The 20,334-nt window shown below is 47.4% G+C and overlaps 1 protein-coding gene across 2 annotated transcripts in view; it reads left to right on the top strand.

Moving 5' to 3' along the window:
* Positions 1 to 17,788, top strand: part of CNDP1 (carnosine dipeptidase 1) — a 31,643-nt gene extending 13,855 nt beyond the window's left edge. For both annotated transcript variants that reach the window (XM_049620107.1, XM_049620106.1), the window contains 7 exons: positions 2,017 to 2,217; positions 4,887 to 4,971; positions 10,598 to 10,758; positions 11,804 to 11,968; positions 13,188 to 13,329; positions 16,486 to 16,633; positions 16,825 to 17,788. In XM_049620107.1, coding sequence (XP_049476064.1) covers positions 2,017 to 2,217; positions 4,887 to 4,971; positions 10,598 to 10,758; positions 11,804 to 11,968; positions 13,188 to 13,329; positions 16,486 to 16,633; positions 16,825 to 16,894 — 972 coding nt within the window. In that variant the 3' untranslated portion in view covers positions 16,895 to 17,788. The remainder of the gene's footprint in view (positions 1 to 2,016; positions 2,218 to 4,886; positions 4,972 to 10,597; positions 10,759 to 11,803; positions 11,969 to 13,187; positions 13,330 to 16,485; positions 16,634 to 16,824) is intronic.
* The last annotated feature ends 2,546 nt before the right edge of the window (positions 17,789 to 20,334 follow it).

Here is a 20,334-nt window from a genome sequence, read left to right as displayed (position 1 = left end):
CTTCCTTCCTTCCTTCCTTCCTTCCTTCCTCTGTGTCTCTATCTCTTTCCTTCCTCCCTTTCTCTCTGTTTCCTCCCTCCCGCCCTCCTTCTATTTGTCTCCTTCCTTCCTTCCTTCCTTCCTTCCTTCCTTCCTTCCTTCCAAGGGAGAAAGAAATATTTATAATAAAGTTCCTATATATAAAGGCCAAAGTTTGCTTTGCTTTTTAAATTTCAACTCTGAAATGCACATGATCACAAACAAAACAGAAGAGGGGCGCCTGGGTGGCTCAGTCGGTTGGGCGTCCGACTTCGGCTTGGGTCATGATCTCATGGTTCACAGGTTTGAGCCCCACATCGGGCTCTGTGCTGACAGCTCAGAGCCTGGAGTCTGCTTTGTGGATTCTTTCTCCCTGTCTCTCTGCCCCTGCCCAGATCATACTCTGTCTCTGTCTCTGTCTCTGTCTCTCTCTCAAAAATAAATAAAACATTAAAAAAATTAAAAAACAAAACAAAAACAGAGGAGATGTTCACTGCCCTTGGACAAATCAGTTAATCTCTTGGAGCCTCATTTACCTGACGTGTGAATAGGAATAGTCCCCTCGACCTCAGGAACCTAGAGTGGAGTAGATGAAGTCCCAGGTAGGAGGAGCTCCGAGCCCGGGAGTGTGAGGCCCTTTGCAGTGTGCTTTCTTCCTTGCTGGTGCCCTCCTGTTCTTCTGCCCTCCCGTCCTCTCTCTTGTCTTGCTTATCGAGCGCGCAAATGCACCTCACCTCAGTGGCTAACTTCACCGAGAGGCAGACAACTGTTAACACCCATACCGCATAGGTGGGTGGGTGAGTGGCCGAGGAGTGGAGCAGCTCGTCTCGGGCGCCTTGGGTGTCAGTGACAGAGCGGACAGCTGTGCCGTCTGCCTCCCCCAACACGTAGCAGCTACTGGCTTGTGTTGTGTTAATCACATTTTGCCAGAAAATTCTTAAGCTTTCCAACTACTTCTCAGCAATTGTTTTCTAGTTAAATGTTAATAAAGAGCTTTCAAATATTAATATTTCAGAACTTCAGCTTAACTTCTTAAGACACATAGAAATAAATGTACCCAAGGGATACATTTGAACAAATCGTTATCCCCAAATGCCCTTAACCAACTGAATGACCGAAGGTCACTTAATTTCTAATATATAATCCTCCGCTCATCCTGCCTTTGTTAATCTTTGGTGAGTCAATCCCACTCGTTAAAACTAATTAGTATGTTTGTGCCATCGATTATCTGCATGGAATTACTTCTAGAGTTCTCCTGTGCATGTTTTATGCTCCAGGAAAAGACTTTGACCTCTCCTCTTCATGTGGCTCTCAAAGATATGAAGTTATAAATTATAAAGATACAAAAAGATCAAAACCGAATGGGGGAAAGGCACATTGTAAAAATTTTAAAGGAGCTATTCTGTGCCCTAATATTAGCTAGAGAAAAACCTGAGTTCCATTTTGCTGCAAGATCAAAGCCTTTGAATAAGTTAAAAGGCAGATTGAACTCAAAGCTGAAAAATAACAGATACTTGAAATAAAAATTATCCTGAGGCTTAAACATTAGACAGTCGTTCAAAGGAAGGAGTTCTCATTTATCACGCTCAGAATTACGAGAACAGAAAAAGATTTGTAATCGAGTAACCTTTCTTGAAAGGTTCCTTTTGGGGAGAAGGAGGAAGGTGCCCATCTCTGTGGCGGCCCAGCCGAGCCCTGAAGTGTAGACGTTGCTTTTTCGGTAGGAATTCCTTCCCTGAGTCCTTTGTGGTCCACGCTGAATCGATGGGTCATGCTGGAGGCCGTACGCTGGGCCTTCCCTTGAATTCTGCTTCCTGGTCTTAGGTCTGACCCCTTTGTTATAAATGGAGCCGTTGGGTATGTGGACAACCCGTACGTTGAATGCGTGTGGTGATGGATTTATGTCACACGCGAACTACTTCTGGATCCGAAAAGATGAATGGGCATGTTGTGCAAGTTTTTGACAGAATGGTTTGTTCTGTTGTTAATCTGATTCAGGATCTCCCCGTGAATATCAAATTCATCATCGAAGGCATGGAAGAAGCCGGTTCTGTTGCCCTGGAGGAACTGGTCAGAAAAGAAAAGGACCGGTTCTTTTCCAGTGTAGACTACATTGTAATTTCAGATAACCTGTGGATCAACCAGGGGAAGCCGGCCCTCACCTACGGCACGAGAGGGAACAGCTACTTCAGGGTGGAGGTATTTGCAAGCTCCAGGAGGGCGAGGGAGGAGTCCATCCTGGGATCTTGGAGGGAAGAGAGAAAGCTCTTGAGAGAGGAGAGTTCTGACCTGGAGGCTTGGCCGGGTCACAGAGGTCACGGAGGTCTCAGGACGGGGGATTCAGGAAGCTCCCCAAACAGAGTGGCTGTGCTGTGTGCATTTTTCTGGAGAGAGGATACAGGGGTTTGTGACTCACAAAACCAAAAGGTTTAGGAAGCACGGCTGTGGAGTTTGGAGGTGAGAAGAGCAGTGCAGGGGGTAAGGAGACTGCCTGATGGGGCCCAGGCTGCCGAAAGGAGGGGCAGGAGCCCCATGGCAGGGGGAGGAGGGGGGTGCCGCATGGCTGAGGCTGATGGGAATTCTGGCTCACTCCCTGTGCAGCCTTGTGCAGGCTCCTTCACTCGGAGCCTCCATTTCCTTACCTGTAAAGGGGGCCCAGTGATCCCTTCCCAGGCTCGTTGGGATCCCTGAGTAGGTGGTCCAGTTCGGCTTCCTTTAACTTTTCTAGTCATACGATAGCACTTTAGAGCCAGACGGCCCTCCCTGGGAGATCAGTAGGTTTTCAGCCACTTCGTGTTTCCTCGTGCAACAGTGTGCACACTAGCCACACGTGCCCTGTCCACACCCGACGGCTGTGAGCATGAGAGGGTGTAGAGAAGGTGGAAACGCTCACGCACTCACAGGCGCTTAAATGGCAGCGTGTGCCTTCTGCTCACCAGGTGTGAGGATGCCGAATCCCAGGCCAGACAGCCTGACTGAAACAGCCCCTGCCCTCGAGGAGTTTACTGCCCGGAGACCCAGATGCTTGAAGACATGGGAGGGAGAAGCAGCGAGGTCCTTGAGGAAACCTCTCTCAAAGACTTGGCCTTGAGAAGGCGTGACATGAGAGAACGTCTAGAGGGGCACAGGGTCTGGGCACCTTCAGGAGGCAACCGAAAAGCTCTGAGGGAGCAGGGGGTTTATGAGAGCAAAGGCACGGGGGCGGCGGCGGGGCGGGGGGTCCTGAGCTCTTCTGAGCAGGTGCAGGATGACACTGCCGAGGGAGAACGTGCAGGACATCTGTCCCACTGCGTCTCTGGGTCTCTGCTGAGTAGGAAGTACGTCTGCCTGCCACAGGGTGACTGGGGACTGGGTGGGAGAAGGGACCGGATCATGATCAAGTGTCAGGGAGGCTTGGGCAGGGAGAGTCCCCTGCCCTGCAGTTGGGTCATTGTTAGCAGCCGAGCTCAGTAGCCAGGGTAGGAGAAGGCCCAAGTGGGCAGGGCTGACCCAGGGCTGAGGTCGTTCCAGGCGGTGTGATGGAGGGACGAGGGAACGGCCAAGAGCACCACTGGCCACAGACAGTTAGAAGTGATGGGCGATGCAGGGCTGAGGGGAGACAGGAGGACAACAGGTGCGGAGATCTTGGCTTGGTCAAGGGAGGCCACGAGCAGGTGCAGGAAGTGACAGGAGAATCGGGGGTGGAGGGAAGGTGGCAAAGACTTTGGAGGTGGGACTCTGCAGGCCCCACAGTGCTTTAGTTAGTGTGACTGCCTCATGAAGTAAAGGTTTGAAGCTTAAGTGACTCAACGGAAGATGCGTCTGGCAGTGCTTTGAAGATGGACCGGAGGAGGGGAAGACCAACCTGGCGGGAGAGATGGGGGGAACGAACCAGAGAGACATTTCAACGCAACTCATTAGGAGCTGGTAGCAGATTGGGTGTGGGGTGCACTGAAGTCAAAGATAACTTTAAGGTGACAGGTTTACAGGACCCGTGTCTGTTCTTCTTTTGGAAATGGGTGAGCTGGTAGGAGGTAGCTGTGGGAGCAGAGGCGCAGCTCCCCTCCACATCTACGGGATTTCAGAAACTGGGAGCACACCAAAGTATTATGCACCAGAAGCAACCAACATTTTGAGGTCAGGTGAGTGGTAGGTGAAAGGCCAGACCTCCAGGGATGGACACTGAAGGGTGTGGAGGTGGTAAATGAAGCACAGAGAGGCGGTTCTTTTTTTATTTTTGTTATGTTTTTAATGGTTATTTTTGACAGAAAGAGAGAGAGAGAGAGAGCACAAGCCAGGGAGGGGCAGAGAGAGGGGGAGACACAGAAGCTGAAGCAGGTGCCAGACTCTGAGCTGTCAGCACGGAAACCGACGCAGGGCTCGAACCCATGAACGGCGAGATGGTGACCTGAGCCAGGGTTGGGTGCTTAACCGACTGAGCCCCCCGGGCACCTCCGAGGGAAGGGGTTCTTGAAGTTCTGTGTGTAGAGGGAGTAGGAGCCAGGGACGGAGCTCCAGGGCGGGAGGCAGGGAAGAAGTTACCAATGGAGACACCAGTGGAGTTGTAAGAAAAGGACAAAGAGGAGGTTTCTGGAAGGAGGGCTGAGGAACAGGCAGACTTGGGCTACAGAGACGTCAGCCCCTTGGGGAAGGGGCTGCTGGCCTCAGACAGAGCCATGTTGGAGGGACAGTTGGGGACTGAAATCAGCTTCAGAGGATGCAGGAAAGAACGGGAAATGAAGATGCGGGAGGTGTCCCACGCACTGTGACCGGGAAGTATCCACCGGAGTCCTGAGGGACAGCACGTGGGGTGTGTCCGACCACGTGATAGCTGCTGCCAGAGCTACCACAGGGGTAAGCGCCTGTCTTCTCTCTTACCTGCCTTCCAGGTGAAATGCCGAGATCAAGATTTTCATTCAGGAACCTTCGGTGGCATCCTCCATGAGCCAATGGCTGATTTGGTTGCACTTCTTGGTAATGTCTTATTTCATTTCACTTTTTAACCACTGGGGAACCTACTGGAATACAGTTCCGTTTGGTTCAGTGCATCTCTCCTCCCTTGGCTTCCGAGCCAGTTCTGAGTAAGGGTCGAGTAGAAGAAGAACCGTATTCCTAGCTTCCCCCGCTTTGGCTAACTGTTCCTTGGGCTTATTGAGTCCACATTACTTTCGTTCATGGACTGAAGCTCTTCCTCAATTCACCCCCTTTTCTTTTACTGGATACTGTGACACAACTGGCCACGCTCAGGGTCACTAGCGGAGAGACCCTTCTGGAGAAGCATCCAGAGGTGATGCCAAATACATCAGCACCACTTGGCTCCTCTTGTCCAGGTTGCTGTGGCCCCCAGTGGCACAAGGACTCCCGTGGGTCTGCCCGTGGCTGCCTGCCCCTGACCTTGCAGCGTGTCTGGGGTACGGAAGCGGAGGTCATGTGTACGTGTGCGTGTTTCCAGAGAGCCAGAGTGCCCACCCTGATCACCTTGATTCTTCCTGTAGCTCTTGCTTCTGTCGGCCCGCCCAGCATCCGGCTGGATCCCGGGAGTTCAAGGAAGCTTCATCTTCAGGGGCCTCACTTGGATGAGCCCCTTTTGCAGGCTTGGCAGGGACTCTGTGCTTTTGTGTTTATAATTGGGTGTTCTTTTAAAAGAAGAGGTTCTAGGGGAAGCATCAGACCCCACAATACTTGGATCTGTCTTCACTTGGCACAAAGGGTACTTCTGTGAAAGTTTTGCAATGTGTCCCTTTTGGGCCAGACATGTCCCAAAAAGCATGTCCGCTATGGGAGTCAGCTAGAAAAAGTCTCTTTTCTTCGTGTGTGGACACAGCGTCACCTCTGGCCCCCTGGCTTGTATCCCCTTGGCCTCGGCAGTCTCGAGAGGGCACCATCAGTCCACCTGCGCCATTAGGGTCTTCAGAACTGTTTTTACTTGTAAAGCTTCTTGCTCATTCATTCCCCAAAGTAAATAATGAAATCTATCCATCGATCATCTGTTATCTAGCTACGCTATCTGTCATTTATCTCCCATCTGTCTGTCCTGTCTGTCTTTTTTTTTTTTTAAGTTTATTTATTTTGAGAGAGAGAGAGGGAGAAAGAGCTCATGAGAGGGGAGGGGCAGATGGGGGGGTGGGAGAGAGAGAGAGAGAGAGAGAGAGAGAGAGAATCCCAAGCATGCTCCACACGGTCCACACAGAGCCTGATGGGGAACTTGAACTGCGAGATCATCACTTGAACCGAAATCAAGAGTCAGACGCTTAACTGATTGAGCCACCCAGGTGCCCCTGTTCTTTCTGTCTCTTTATCTATCATCTATATATTCCTTTATGACCTTCTACTTTTCCTAAAATATAACTCTTAGACCATATCTCACATGCTTGAAAATATCAGACGGAATACAACAATCCATTCTCTTTTAAAGTTTTTAAATTGTTTCCAGAAGAATTCACATAGCATGCAACTCGGTATTGTGGGGGGGAAAAAGAGTTAATCTTCTGTTTTACCAGAGCTAATTTTCTTTTCCTTAAGAACAGCATCATCAAATCTCTATGGTACATTTCAATCTCCCCCGATCACGATTGCTGCATTGCATCCTCTTAGACTGTATGGTTTCGCCCAGGCATAGAATTCTGTTTAGTCCTACAAATGCATATGGTTCTGTTAAGAACAATCCGATCAGGATCACGAACAGAATGAAAAACACATGGTTTCACTTTCTCTTATTTTTGAGACAAATCAAATAATCCATAATGAAGTGACTCTGGATTGGGTCTTCTATATGGCTTTCATATGGTTTGTAGAAAGACCTGAAGGACATACGGTTGAACTGCAGCACTGATCAGATGACAAGCAGGGATTTTGCTTGCTGACCGCGACAGCATCTTGGCTCCCGGGCTCTCCCCGAGGGCCGCTGCGCGATAGGATGTCAGGGAGAGCGGGTTCTGTTGGGTTCTCCCCCCTGCAGACTGGCAGGTGCCCGACACGTTAGTCAGGTGCTGCTGTGTGACCTTGTGCAAGTTCCTAATCCCTCTGTCCTCGCTCCTTGTCTGTGTGATCCCGGTAACCATGAGTGCTAATGAGTCATAAACGTGTGTTGAGTGCCAACGGTATGAAAGCCATGGAGTCTCCACCAGGGGGATACAGGGAGCTCCCCCGGGCCCTGGGAACACCGCAAGTTCCTGTTTTCAAAGAGGCTTAGAGTGGGGTGTACATGGGAGGTCGGAGGAGGTGGGGGTGGACATACTCAGTCTGCACAGAGCCCTCTGCTCCTGGGCATTCCTCTGTGGGCATTCCTACTCCCTGCCCTCACCTAAAAGCCACAAAGCAGGGAGGTCACCGGGTCCAGGGCGCTTTTACCAAACGTCAGATTCCAAGGGGCCTCTTGAGGATCAAGGATTACTTGATTTGTTTTCAAAGGCGCCACCCTCCGCCTCCCCTGCGCTTCCAGACTGGGCTCCCGGCCGAGGCCCTCGTGGCTGCAGAAATCACATCCCATTCGGAGGACGGTGATTTCAAGTGGGAAACGAGGAGGGGGTGGGGAGATGAACTCTTGGCAAACGTCCTTTTTCTTGCCGACGCGTTCGGTGTTGGAGGACTGGGCAAAGACGCAGCGAGAACACGCCGTGTGGGGCAGAAGCACGGATGCGCGCGGTGTCTTCCCTCCGGCCGGTCCTGCGGCGCCTGGAGGCCACCGCGTGCTGAGCCTCCTGTGAATCTCCCTGACGGTGGGTGCGCGGGGCAGGGGGCGGGGGACTCGGGGGGGTGTCGGCTGTGCTCTGTCCCGCCAGCAGCTGGGACGGCTGTCCTGCATCCTGAGAAAACAGGCTCCAAGACTCGAAACCGCACCCGGGCCCCGGCCAAGTGCAGTGAGCGTGAGGCAAGGCCCCTGCTCACGTCACAGCCTGATTTGCCAAGGACCCCTGACTCCCATCCCCACGGTGATGCCTGGCACGGCTGCCTGAAATGACAGGAACAATGTCCCGGTTCAGTGTCCCGTACGGACACTGAGCATCCTGGCTGCTGGCGTGTCTCAGGTCTTCATTGTTTTGACCTTGACGTTTCGAACACCCATCTCTTCTCGCCATCGAGACCGTGCCGGTCGCGTCCCACACAACCTGGCTGGCGCCCTGCCTGCTCCTTGCTCCTGCGTGTCCACTCCCCTTCACAGCTCTTTGCTCGTGGACCCTCACGTGTTTCTTTACCCTGTGTCTTTCCAGCCGCATTACGGACGGGGTCTGTCTTTCGTGCACTTTTGCAGCTCTGTCCTTGCGTACAAGAGTGTCGGCAGACCTTTAGGGACGTGCCCCGAAGGGAGGACCTGGTGATTCCTGGTGGTGCTTTTAGGTTCGGTTTTGATTTTGGCGAGGGTGCAGAGCATGGCCTGCAAGCCAGTGACGGCCAGTCCCAATCACTTGGCACCCAGCTTAGTTTTTAACTTCAATTTTATGAATTGGTTTGTATCACGTATTTCACACAGGCTGTGCTGGGCTAAATGCGGCGAATCCCATAACGCAGTAGCGCAGGGAGGTGGATAGCGGTCTGCAATACCATCCCCAGGGTGGCTGTGGAAGTTTGGGTGAGGTACACAGGGGACCCGGGGAGGGGCTAAGGAGGATGTGGTCAAAAACCAGAACAGCGAAGACCTCCCTTCTCATTTTGCTGCCTTGATGCCCTCGAAACTTGGGGTCTTGCTTTCGAGGATGGCCTCAGAGTGCTGGGACACCTGTTACGTACCACCCTACCACTGGTCCTGTGGGTTTTGGTAACCTGTTTGCCTTGGATCCCGTTGTGCCCGCAGACAGCCAGACCACCCGCTGGTCTGCTTGTGCCGGGTCACACTTGCTATTCAGCCTGTGTGGCCACAGATGGCACCATTGTTGACGAAAGCAGGGTCTTAACGTATCCTCAGCGTCCCCAGCACTCCTCCGGTTCTTTGAGCACAGCGGGTGTCCCGTAACTGGGGGGACACACCGGTGCTCACAGAGCCTCCAGCCCCGAGCTTTGTCAAGTGTCAGCTTTAACAGGAAGCCCTCAAGGTACAGTGCGTCACAGTAGCTTTTTGACATTGTCAAGTTACAATCTCATTATGCCTGTGGGGCATATGTTTTGCGAAGTGTCTTCACTTGAATAAGAGTCCCGCGTGGATTGAAGAGAAATTTCGATGTCCCGCTTACATTTTTCACCATCTCCACTAGTCTACTTGCTGCTTTGAGAAGTATTTTTTCAAGGTAGTGAGCAGTGTTTTACTAAATCTACTTCCTCTGTAGATATTCATTGATGATTCTCCCCCCTTCCTATGAATCCCCAAACTCTTTCAGAAATAAAGACTGGTATATCTGCCTATTCACTATGAACGCATTTGTAGTCATCATGTATGCCTCATAGACTTGATCTCAAGGATTTTATACTTTTGATTGAAGATGAGTACTTATTATATTACGGTTCTTACGGGGGGGGGAGCTGAGAATGATGATTTTGGTTCCTCAGGAATGCTGTATAGACATATCCATACATAGTTAAGTTTTTATTTTATTTTATTTTTTATTTTTTTTCAATATATGAAATTTATTGTCAAATTGGTTTCCATACAACACCCAGTGCTCATCCCAAAAGGTGCCCTCTTCAATACCCATCACCCTCCCCTCCCTCCCAACCCCCATCAACCCTCAGTTTGTTTTCAGTTTTTAAGAGTCTCTTATGCTTTGGCTCTCTCCCTCTCTAACCTCTTTTTTTTTTTCCTTCCCCTCCCCCATGGGTTTCTGTTAAGTTTCTCAGGATCCACATAAGAGTGAAACCATATGGTATCTGTCTTTCTCTGTATGGCTTATTTCACTTGGCATCACACTCTCCAGTTCCCTCCACGTTGCTACAAAGGGCCATATTCCGTTCTTTCTCATTGCCACGTAGTACTCCATTGTGTATATAAACCACAATTTCTTTATCCATTCATCAGTTGATGGACATTTAGGCTCTTTCCATAATTTGGCTATTGAGAGTGCTGCTATAAACATTGGGGTACAAGTGCCCCTATGCATCAGTACTCCTGTATCCCTTGGGTCAATTCCTAGCAGTGCTATTGCTGGGTCATAGGGTAGGTCTATTTTTAATTTTCTGAGGAACCTCCACACTGCTTTCCAGAGCGGCTGCACCAATTTGTATTCCCACCAACAGTGCAAGAGGGTTCCCGTTTCTCCACATCCTCTCCAGCATCTCATAGTTAAGTTTTTAAATGATGAACATATATTACTTTTTAACTCAGCATAGATGAACATTTAAAAAACGAACCTTGTTTTTGATACAGAAGGTACAATTGAGGACCAGTGTCATGCAGCTAAGTCCTACCCAGTTACATGTACGCAGACCCCTGTATTTCCATCCCTGCACTGATGAGGTAGACATTAAAATGGGTCTGGCTCAGGCTGAGTCTGCCTGGAGACCAGCTCTGTCCTTTGGAGACGTGAGTGCTGCTAGCGGCTCCGCCCGGGGGGACCAGGGCCCGTCACAAGGCCCGCTGCGGCCACAGGAGTCACCCGGGCCCCCGCGCCCAGGCCGGAACCTCGGTGCACTCGTAAGCCCTCCCTGGCTTGGTTTCCCGTGTCCCTTGCAGGCAGCCTGGTGGACTCATCTGGTCATATTCTGATCCCTGGAATCTATGACCAAGTGGCTCCTCTTACGGAAGAAGAGAGAAAAATGTACAAAGCCATTGATCTGGACCTGGAGGAATACCGGCATAGCAGCCACGTTAAGAAATTTCTGTTTGACACCAAGGTATGCTCACAAGTTGATGGCTGATCTGAAAGAGGAATGACAGTAATAAATCATATTTTCCCAATTCCTGATTTACTGTGTTCTGCTCATCCACACATCTCAGAACTGAAAGCAGATGTTAATTCTGAGGCAGATTTTCACTTTCGTGGCCACTTACTTCCCTAAGGTCTAGATCAACCAGAAGTCTGTGTGGGGTCTGCCCAGTACTGGCCTCGGGCATGTAACCTTGGGGCAGCCACCCATCTCACAGACATGCTTTTCCAAATCAGTTTATTAGACCCAATGCGTTCAGCTGTCTGCGCTTTCTGTCTGCTTAAAGATTGAGAAGAGTCTGATCATTCCCGTTCCAAGACCCCCAGTTGTTCATTTAAATAGACAAAATCAAGAGCCCTGGGGGCTAATCTGTGAGTTACTACATTGCCGCCTCAGTGTAAGTAAACCAGAGCCCAAAGCATTCATTTCTGGCAAATTTGGATGGTTTCTTTCCCCTTCTCCTTCTTATTCTTTTTAAAACCTTTGCTGCTCTGGTGTGTGGTGGCTGGGGGACCTGCCAGGAGAAGGGGAACCCTGTTGAACAGATGTGACAGAGTTTGTCACCGTGAAGTATATCTCTTCCCTCAGACCAGCTCCACCTTGGTCACAGCAGCAAAGAAAACTGGCTCAACCATACGCAGAGTTCTTTGAAGCCTTCTGAAAAAAGAAAATGCTTTCACTACACAACTTATCATCGTGATGATTGGGGTAGAAATTCATAATCAAGCCCCAAATTCTGAAAGGGCCCCTTTGCCATCTATTAACTTGAGTGCGCGAGCAACGAGGGGCCCTCCTCGGTGGAGCGGCTCGGTCAGCCAGAGGCAGCAGAGTGTCTCAGGTCTGGAGGGGAAATCCCACTTGTCTGGCTAGTCCAGACACATCTGAGGAAGGTGATAATTAGCTTGTCACAAACAGTGCTAGAGATGCACAGAAATCGGCGATACAAGCGATACAATTGAACAGTTTTACTTGAGCTTCTTTAATTTAGTAAAATGATTTTATTTTAATTCAGGAGGAAATTCTAATGCACCTATGGAGGTACCCATCGCTGTCAATCCACGGGATTGAGGGTGCATTTGATGAGCCTGGAGCTAAAACCGTCATCCCTGGCCGAGTTATCGGAAAATTTTCAATCCGTCTGGTCCCTCACATGAATACGTCTGTGGTGGAAAAACAGGTGACAGATGTGCATTGGCCCATTTCTGAGGGCCGCCTCCCATGGCTTAGTGGGCTATTCAGTTGTTGGCACTGACGTATCATTTTTTCCCAACATAAAAGGGATTGTAACACACGTCAAGAAACCAATATAATTTTTGTTTGGTGAAATCTCTTTCTGTAATTGTATGCAATTACAGTAGTCAGACAAATAACCGTTTGGGGTTGGAGTGATGGGAAATATTTTTACATTAAACAGTTGACATAAAGGCAAGATTGGTTTACACACAGATGGAAAAGCTGATTGCCTACGGCCGGATGGAGCCGGAAATGCTCAAGCCTGTAGTTAGTTTGCCCGTTGGTGTCTGAAATCAGTACTCTGAAAGCAGCCGTTTTAATGAAAATGTTATCTGGAAGGAGTTACATGTCCAAATTATCAACCTATCATCAGTTTACCTCCAGTTCAACAGAAAGTAGGCTCTGGATAAATGGGCTCCAAGAACACCTCTTCCCAACTCTCTCTCATTGACCTCTTTTATTGTCTTCTTAGCACTAATTACATCCCAAAATACCCGCCTTCCCAGTCTCTATCCCTGTTTTTTCCCCTCCCTCCTTCTCTTTCTCAGGAGATACGAATCCCCAGGAGGGCAGGCCTGTCTTCCTCTTGCTCACAGCTGTGTTCCCAGCACCTAGGACAGTTCCTGCCACATGACAGGCAGTCAATAGATGTTTGTTGAAGGAATGAATGGGAGGGATATTTCAGAGTATAGTTTTTCTTGGGAGAATTTCCATTGTGGCAACTGGAATGGAGCCCAGAGGACAGAGAAGGACTCTGATCAAATGCTCTTTTATAGCTTAGCTCAGAATTGCCCCCACTTTCCAGAAATTTCCAAATGCATAATGTTCCCACAATAGTCACTAAGGTACTGACAAGTTAAAAAGGAGGGATATTCAAATTGAGAAGTTGTATTGTTTCCTAATTAACAAAATTCATAATAACCAGGCGTCAGAAGTCTGACACTGTGGTCAGGATGGGTGGGCGGAGGGCTGAGGACTGCAGGGTCCTGAGACAAGTGTTTCTGTAACCACTGAAGCTCTCTGTCCCTGAGGCCCCTCTGCAAGAATGAAGGCAAAATCACAGCACTGGAATTTGTCAGGCTGGGATGAAAAATTGCTATATAGTCACTGCGTGTGAGAATACCTTGACATGTTCTCTTACAAATGAAAATGTTCCTTTTCAGGTGAAGCAGCATCTTGAACATATATTCTCCAAAAGAAATAGTTCCAACCAGATGACTGTTTCTATGACACTGGGACTACAGCCGTGGATGGCAAATATTAAAGATAATCAGTATCTTGCGGCCAAAAGAGCCATCAAAACAGGTTAGACTTGCGATATCTCGAGTTGCCAGTTTACCATGGGACCAGGTGTGGTGCCTGGTGGGGCAGTGGAGAAGGCAGCACATTCCAAATTTCAGGCCGGCCCTCCTTTCCACCAAGGCCATGTCACTGAGCGCCATCTATGCACAGGGCTCTTCATACACACTGTCCCACCGCCCCTACCAACAGCCTCCCCTGGTTCATCAAGTCTGGAGGACATTAAGGAATTTGCTGAAGGGCACTGAGCTGGAAGTGACAAGGCCAGGATTAGAGTTTATGTCTGGAAGCCTGAATTTGGGGCAAAATGGTGGACTTGAGAGCCTCTGATACTTACGGAAGTGATGGCCAACATATAAAAATGTCCTTTAAAGGGCACAGCTGAATTTGCATGAAAGTAAAGGAACTCTGGGGTTAAAAATGAGGAAGGAGCTAAAATTTAATGGAGGGAGCAAGCTTACAATGGGCCACCCTGTGGGGATTTTCTTTTCTTCATCTTCTTTTTTTAAATTAAATTAATGAATTAATTTATTTAGAGAGACCATGAGCAGGGGAGGGGCAGAGAGAGAGGGAGAGACAGAATCCCAAGCAGGCTCTGTGGTGTCAGGGCAGAGCCCAACATGGGGCTCTAGCTCACGAACTGTGAGATCATAACCTGTGCTGAAACCAAGAGTCGAATGCTTAACTGACTGAGCCCCCCAGGCTCCCCAGGATTCACTCTTCTTGGTCGCAGGGAGGGGTGGGTTTTCATGGCCTTAGGCCAGCACGAGGTGGAGAACAGGGAAAGAGACCCACTACATGAAGGTCGGGCCTTTCCCAAGAGCCAGGCTCACCCTGGAGGGGTCTAACTGTGGGCCCATCCTCACGATATTTGGGTCTTCAAATTCCACTCTCTGTGAGGTCCATAGATGCAAACGGCTCCAAGGCCACGTGGGATTTCCACAGAGGTGCTTCCTGGGGAGGAGATCATTGTACAAAGTTACCAAACACATAAACTCAGTTCCAGCCTATCTGACTCTAAAACCAGTGGTCTTTTTTTATTGCCACTCTGCTTGTCCAAGGGTAGAGAAGGCAGCAGAGCTGTACTTGGGATTTTCTCGCTGGTCCCTATTTTGATGGCACATACTTCAAGTCCTGGGCCGGATCGTGTGGTTGGTGAGCACGGGACACGTGCCTGGGCCCTGGCTGCCTGGGTGGGGAGAAGGAATACCTAGTCTCTTTGGCTTCTGACACTGCCCACAACTGCAAAGTAGGGGAATCTCTGAAAAGCAGGGGGATTTTCAGAGTCTCCCCAAAAGCCAAGTGGGAAAACACTGACACGTGTTTGTATGGACCTGTGGGCGTTATATCCTGGGTGAGGCCTCAGGCCAGGCCCCACAGTAGTCAGAGCTGAGCTGGACTCCGAGGTTCAGACCACCCGGGAACAGTGACACTTTACCAGGGTTATCTGTACCAAGGACAGGGACATTAAAAATTAGAGGACAGGGGGCGCCTGAGTGGCTCAGTTGGTTAAGGATCCGACTCTTGATTTCACCTCAGGTCGTGATCTCACAACTGTGAGTTTGAGCCCTGCGTCCTATTCCACACTGGATGTGGAGCCTGCTTGGGATCCTCTTTCCGCTCTCCCTCTCTCTCGAAATAAATAAATAAAATTAAGGTCCATTCCGCTTTCACCACTGTTTATTTAAAAAATATAGTAAAAATAAAACCATAAAAATTACAGGGCAGGTCTGAGGACAGTCTGAGACTTAGAGCCATAGTTGTCTACGCAATCATTCCTGCTGCTCCGGCTGTCGCAGGGTGTTACCACCAAACTGTAGAAACCAGGAAGAGAGAAAGAAGAGTCAGGAAGGTAAGTGCCCTGCGAGCTGAGGACAGATGTGGGATTGAAATGTCCAGGTCAGCAGTAAAGACCTGAAATACTCTCGCAGGAACGCATGAGGCACCTTTTGGTTTATTTGTGTGTACAGCCAGTTCTTCACCTGGACTCACATTCACACCTCGCTCTGTGGATAAAGAACATGTGGCATGTTATCTTTTGTGTCTTTATTTTGCATCTCCCCTCCATCACTGGCACCTTGTGCCCTAGCCTCGAAGGTTTCAACTCATGTCTCTAGACCCTAGGATATCCATGAAAACTATTCCATGGGCTACCTTGACAGCTGAGCACAAAAACAACAACATTCAGGTGACAGTTGAATACAGCTATTTATTTATATATTGCTTATAAAACCAAAGAAGTCCCGCTTTCCAAATATTTAATTCATGAAGCAACCATAAAAGTAGGTACATTGTTTTGCAATACTCTTGCCAGAAATGCATGACCTCTTCCAATCATGAGAAAATATCAGACAAACCCAGATGAGGTTACAAAACAACTGATCAGTACTCTTCAAGAGGGTCAAGGTCATGAAAGAGAAGGGAAGACTGAGAAAGTGTCACAGACCAGAGGAGAGTTAAGAAGCAGTTAGGATTCTGGATTGGATCCTGGAATAGAAAAAGGGAAAGATTGGTGAAATTCAAATAGGTCTGAATTGAGTGAATAATATTATTCCAATATTAATTTCTTATTCTTTATAACTTACTGATATAAGATGTTAACTGATATAAGATGTTAACATTACAGAAAGCAAAGTGAGGAACATATGGGAACTCTGTACTATTTTTGCAACTTTTCTATAAAATTTACAATTCAAAATAAAAATTTTATTTAAAAAGGTTTTTTTAAACATTTATTCATTTTTGAGGGGGTGGGCAGAGAGAGAGAGGGGACAGAAGGTCAGAAGCAGGCTCTGAGCTGACAGCAGAGAGCCCGATGTGGGGCTTGAACTCACAAACTGTGAGATCATGACCTGAGCTGAAGTTGGACGCTCAGCAGACTGAGCCACCCAGGTGCCCCATAAGGTTTTTTTTTTTTTTTTTTTTTTTTTTTCCCAAGTAGGTAATTGTAAAGAAGGCAACCATGGTTTTCTTCTTGCTTCTAGTGACTATTTTAGAATATAAACTGCATGATATCAAGAAGCTTACTTAACCCAGGCACCAAATTTAGTGGTTAAATACAAAAGAAAAAGAAAAAAGAGAAAGCAAACACTGCATTTGAGAAGATCGCTAGGGGTAGTGTTGTCATTCTTTTATTCGAATGCCTTCTTTCCTGTGTTTCAGTATTTGGAACAGAGCCAGACATGACCCGGGATGGCTCAACCATACCGATTGCCAGAATATTCCAGGATATCATCCAAAAGAGTGTGATGATGCTCCCGCTGGGTGCTGTTGATGATGGGGAACACTCTCAGAATGAGAAAATCAACAGGTTAGCGGATTCCTCGGAGGGGCCAGTCCTTCACCACACAAACCCCAAGTCTCCACATGGTAACCCTCTGACGTGCTACATACTGGCGATTGAATTTCCATCACCAAACCTTCCTATTTACATTGTAGGCTACTTTGCCCTGTCATTTGCATGGAAATAACAGTGTTTCTCTTTGTTTCTTCTTTTGTTAGGTGGAACTACATAGAAGGATCCAAGTTATTTGCTGCCTTTTTCCTAGAGATGGCTAAGCTTCGTTTGTAATGACAGGAACCTTCCAGCTTAGAGCTGACCTACTGACAGACACCCTCTCCTGCAGCCCTGCATGGGAGTAGAATCTAAATATCCAGATAATTTCCATCCAGGAAACAATGTCTTCCCTCCCATTTAAAATATCTCCCGACATTTGGGCCAGTAATAAAACCTTTTAAAGGCACAGATATTGGAAATGGTGTACCGTCCCAGTGGCACACCTTTCTGAAGTCACAGCTACCTGCAACATCTCCCTAAGTCCAGCTGTAGGAGCCCCGGGAAGAGACTCACTCTTTCCTTGGAGCACAAGGACTGTTCTTCCACTAGACTCTCCCTGGCACTTTGATGGGCCTGATCACTCCAGTGTGCTTTTAGGTTCTGGCGGTGCTCAGGACATACTCATTCCATGTTTCTATCACCCTTTCCTTTACCACACATTCCTTTTGTTAGTAAAACTGTTGGTCCCACCACTGGCTACCATGATTTCCCTGTGGGTTCATTTCTAGAGGAGTAACTAAAGTGTGATGCCCTCTTAACCTTTTGCTTCTCCTTCGTTTATTTTGCCTTGCTTCTTGGAAAGTTCTGAAACAGGAATGGTCAGTAGTTGTATCCTTATGCCATTTGGGATTCCCTTTGTGAAGATGAGTACTTTTTCTATTTCAAGGCTCTTTATTTACCTTTTCTAGGATTCATGCCAACCAACCACCTCTCCTGCACCCTCTTCTTTCTTCCTACCCCATCCCCCCAGACATCCGTGCACACGTAAAGTCACCACAGGAGAATCAATCCCGATAGAATTTCCCTCCCCCCGCTGGAATTTTACTCAGTGACTACATCTAAATTGCTCAAAGCTTTTAATAGCATCGGTTTTAGATAGAGAATGAATCTAATCAGCCCTGACATCAGTAACACATTCTAAATTTAAAGCCATCAGCTAATGCTGCATTTAGTAATCATTTTAGTTAACCATCTTGTTTGCCTTGATTGCATTTGATGGTGTAAACAAACAAACAAAAAGAATGTAATTTTTCTACAGTTGAGTGTATATAAACAAATCAATTCAATCTTTATAAATTCATTACTTAAATGACATTAATGGAAAAGAATTTAAGAGTTTATTAAGAATGTTTCTCCTAGGATTCCAAATAAAATCAAAGCATAATACATTTAATCTCTTTGTGGGTTTTTGAAATATCAGTTTTAAAAGTTGCAGCACCATATCTAAAAGGGCTGCACCATAGGCCAATGATTCAGCTTCTCATCATAGAAATGGGACACCACACGAGGTGTCAGCTTCATGGGGGCATCTATATGAATGATCTGCTTTTCTTCTGATGGTAGCGAACATCGATTCCTATTTGTTGAGTATGGACAGGTGTTTGATACACTTTATTGTTAAGCTTGGTTCATGCTTGCCAGATTATGTTGAATCATGTGACGTTTTGGATTTTGCAGGGCCTACCTGATGTATTTGGCAGAGTTCCTAAGAACTAATTGCAAGAGGTTTAGGACACCAATTTATATTATTAAAACGGTATTCATATTAGTCAATGAACAAAAGCTGGCTGTAAAGTAAATTCAAGCACTTCTGAGCAATGTAACATCACTCAGAGTATTGGCCTGGAAACCTGTGTGAGTGTGCATTGCATGGTGCGAGAGCCTTGTCAGTGACACGTTTTCTGCACTTGCAGCTGGAGGGGGGCAGTGGGTCAAGGGCACAACAAGGGACTTGAGGTGGGCCTCTTCTCCCTCCACATGCTCACTCCACTACATCCTTTTGTCAGTCTCTGTTAGCCCGATGCCTGGGACTCCCAGCACAGCTCTACTCAGCCACCTTTTCTGAGAACTGGGCCCCTGATCTTCCTGCAGATTTCGTATCTGAAACTTGACTCGTCCAAAACGGAAACTCTTGCCCATCCTCCCAAACCTGTTTCACCTCTAGTGTTCCCCGACCTGGTACACGGATTTGGAATCCTAAATCTTCTTTGACACTTCTATTTCAGATCCAATTCAATATCAAAACCAGGTGACTCCATTATTCAAAAGCCACCACTTCCTTCCATTTCCACTGTCACATCCAATGGCCTGAAAGCCAAATCCTGTGTAGCTTGCTTATGGCAGAAGCCCTCACCCAATCTCTCTGCCTAAATGGCAGTCCTCTTCCACGTATGTGTCACACTGCAGTGTGCATGACCCGGTGGAGTGCACTGCACACAGAAAATGCTCAGTATTGCTTGCTGAAATCTTCCTCTTAATTTTGCAGTTGCATTTTTGGAGTGTCTTCTGGTAGGTCTGCTGTCTCCTGCATGGACTTCTATCTTTATCCTCTTCCTCTCATGTTCCTCCTAGTTGGAATTGTCTTGGGAGCAGCCAGTACTGGGGAAAAGTACATACAACAAGTCACGCTGAGGTGCCAGTGACTGATGATGGCTCACATGTATACCGCTGGGCAGTACTTGTGTCTTCACAAGGATCATGCCTTAATTCAGAGGCCACAAAACAGCAACCTGTGGCTCAAGGCTCCATTCACTCTGTTTCATGTGGCCTTTGCAGTGTCCTAAGTATTTCTGAATTGGATGCCAGCATTGCAAAATCAATAGACTGATTCGCACAAATTTCTCTTGAGCAACTACAAGATTGGGCAACACTGATCTGTTCCCACAGGCTGATGAGCCAGTTGAGCTGAGAAGTTGTGCTAAGCACAGTGCCTGGCCCATAATTTGTGCTCAACAAATTTCTTGGAAGTGGAAAAAGAAGGAGGTTCACAAAAGAAGATAATGCTATTCAATTTGGTTTCTCACTTACTTTCACTTTGTAACATCCACTTTATATTTTCTGGAGCTTGTAACACTCAAGAAAGCTCATCTTCCTCTTAACTACGTTGTAAAGAACTTTCCTCTATAGGAAGCAAGCTCTGGGAGGCAGAGGCTGGGTTGGGTATATTCTATATTTTGCTCAGCCATCCAAAGGCTCAAACAATTGATGAAGTACAAAGAGAAATACAGGAGATTTTCTGAAGCAAAGTGATGTATTCTTTCTTTTCCAGCATGATGTGGAAGAGGACAGATGGTAGGTGTAATGACTATAATTTCTTAACAGTTATGATAAATAAATAAATGCTTCTGAGCTTTTTTAGCTTGAGTAGATTGAAGAGAAAAAAGTTTTCATCACATGGAAAAATTTTATTTAAAAACATTATGCTGTATAATTTCTTATCCAGAATGAAAAAAGATGTCAGAAAAATTATGCCTTCGACTATGATAGAAAATGTGAAGTTTGAAATCATCTCACCTCCCACATTGAAATTCACCAAAACAGCATTCAAAGAGAACGTAGATTTAAAATTCTAGTGTGGGTGGTTAAGTGTTCATAGCACATTCTTACTGTTATTGTAGGTAGGCATTTAAAAGTAATGGAAGTACATGTTAATTTAAAGGAAATTAGCACTTTAA

The sequence above is a fragment of the Panthera uncia genome, assembly GCF_023721935.1.
Source record: "Panthera uncia isolate 11264 chromosome D3 unlocalized genomic scaffold, Puncia_PCG_1.0 HiC_scaffold_8, whole genome shotgun sequence".
NCBI classification, from domain to species: Eukaryota; Metazoa; Chordata; class Mammalia; order Carnivora; family Felidae; genus Panthera; species Panthera uncia.
The sequence above is the reverse complement of the archived record's forward strand: the minus strand, read 5'-3'. Positions and strand labels throughout refer to the sequence as shown.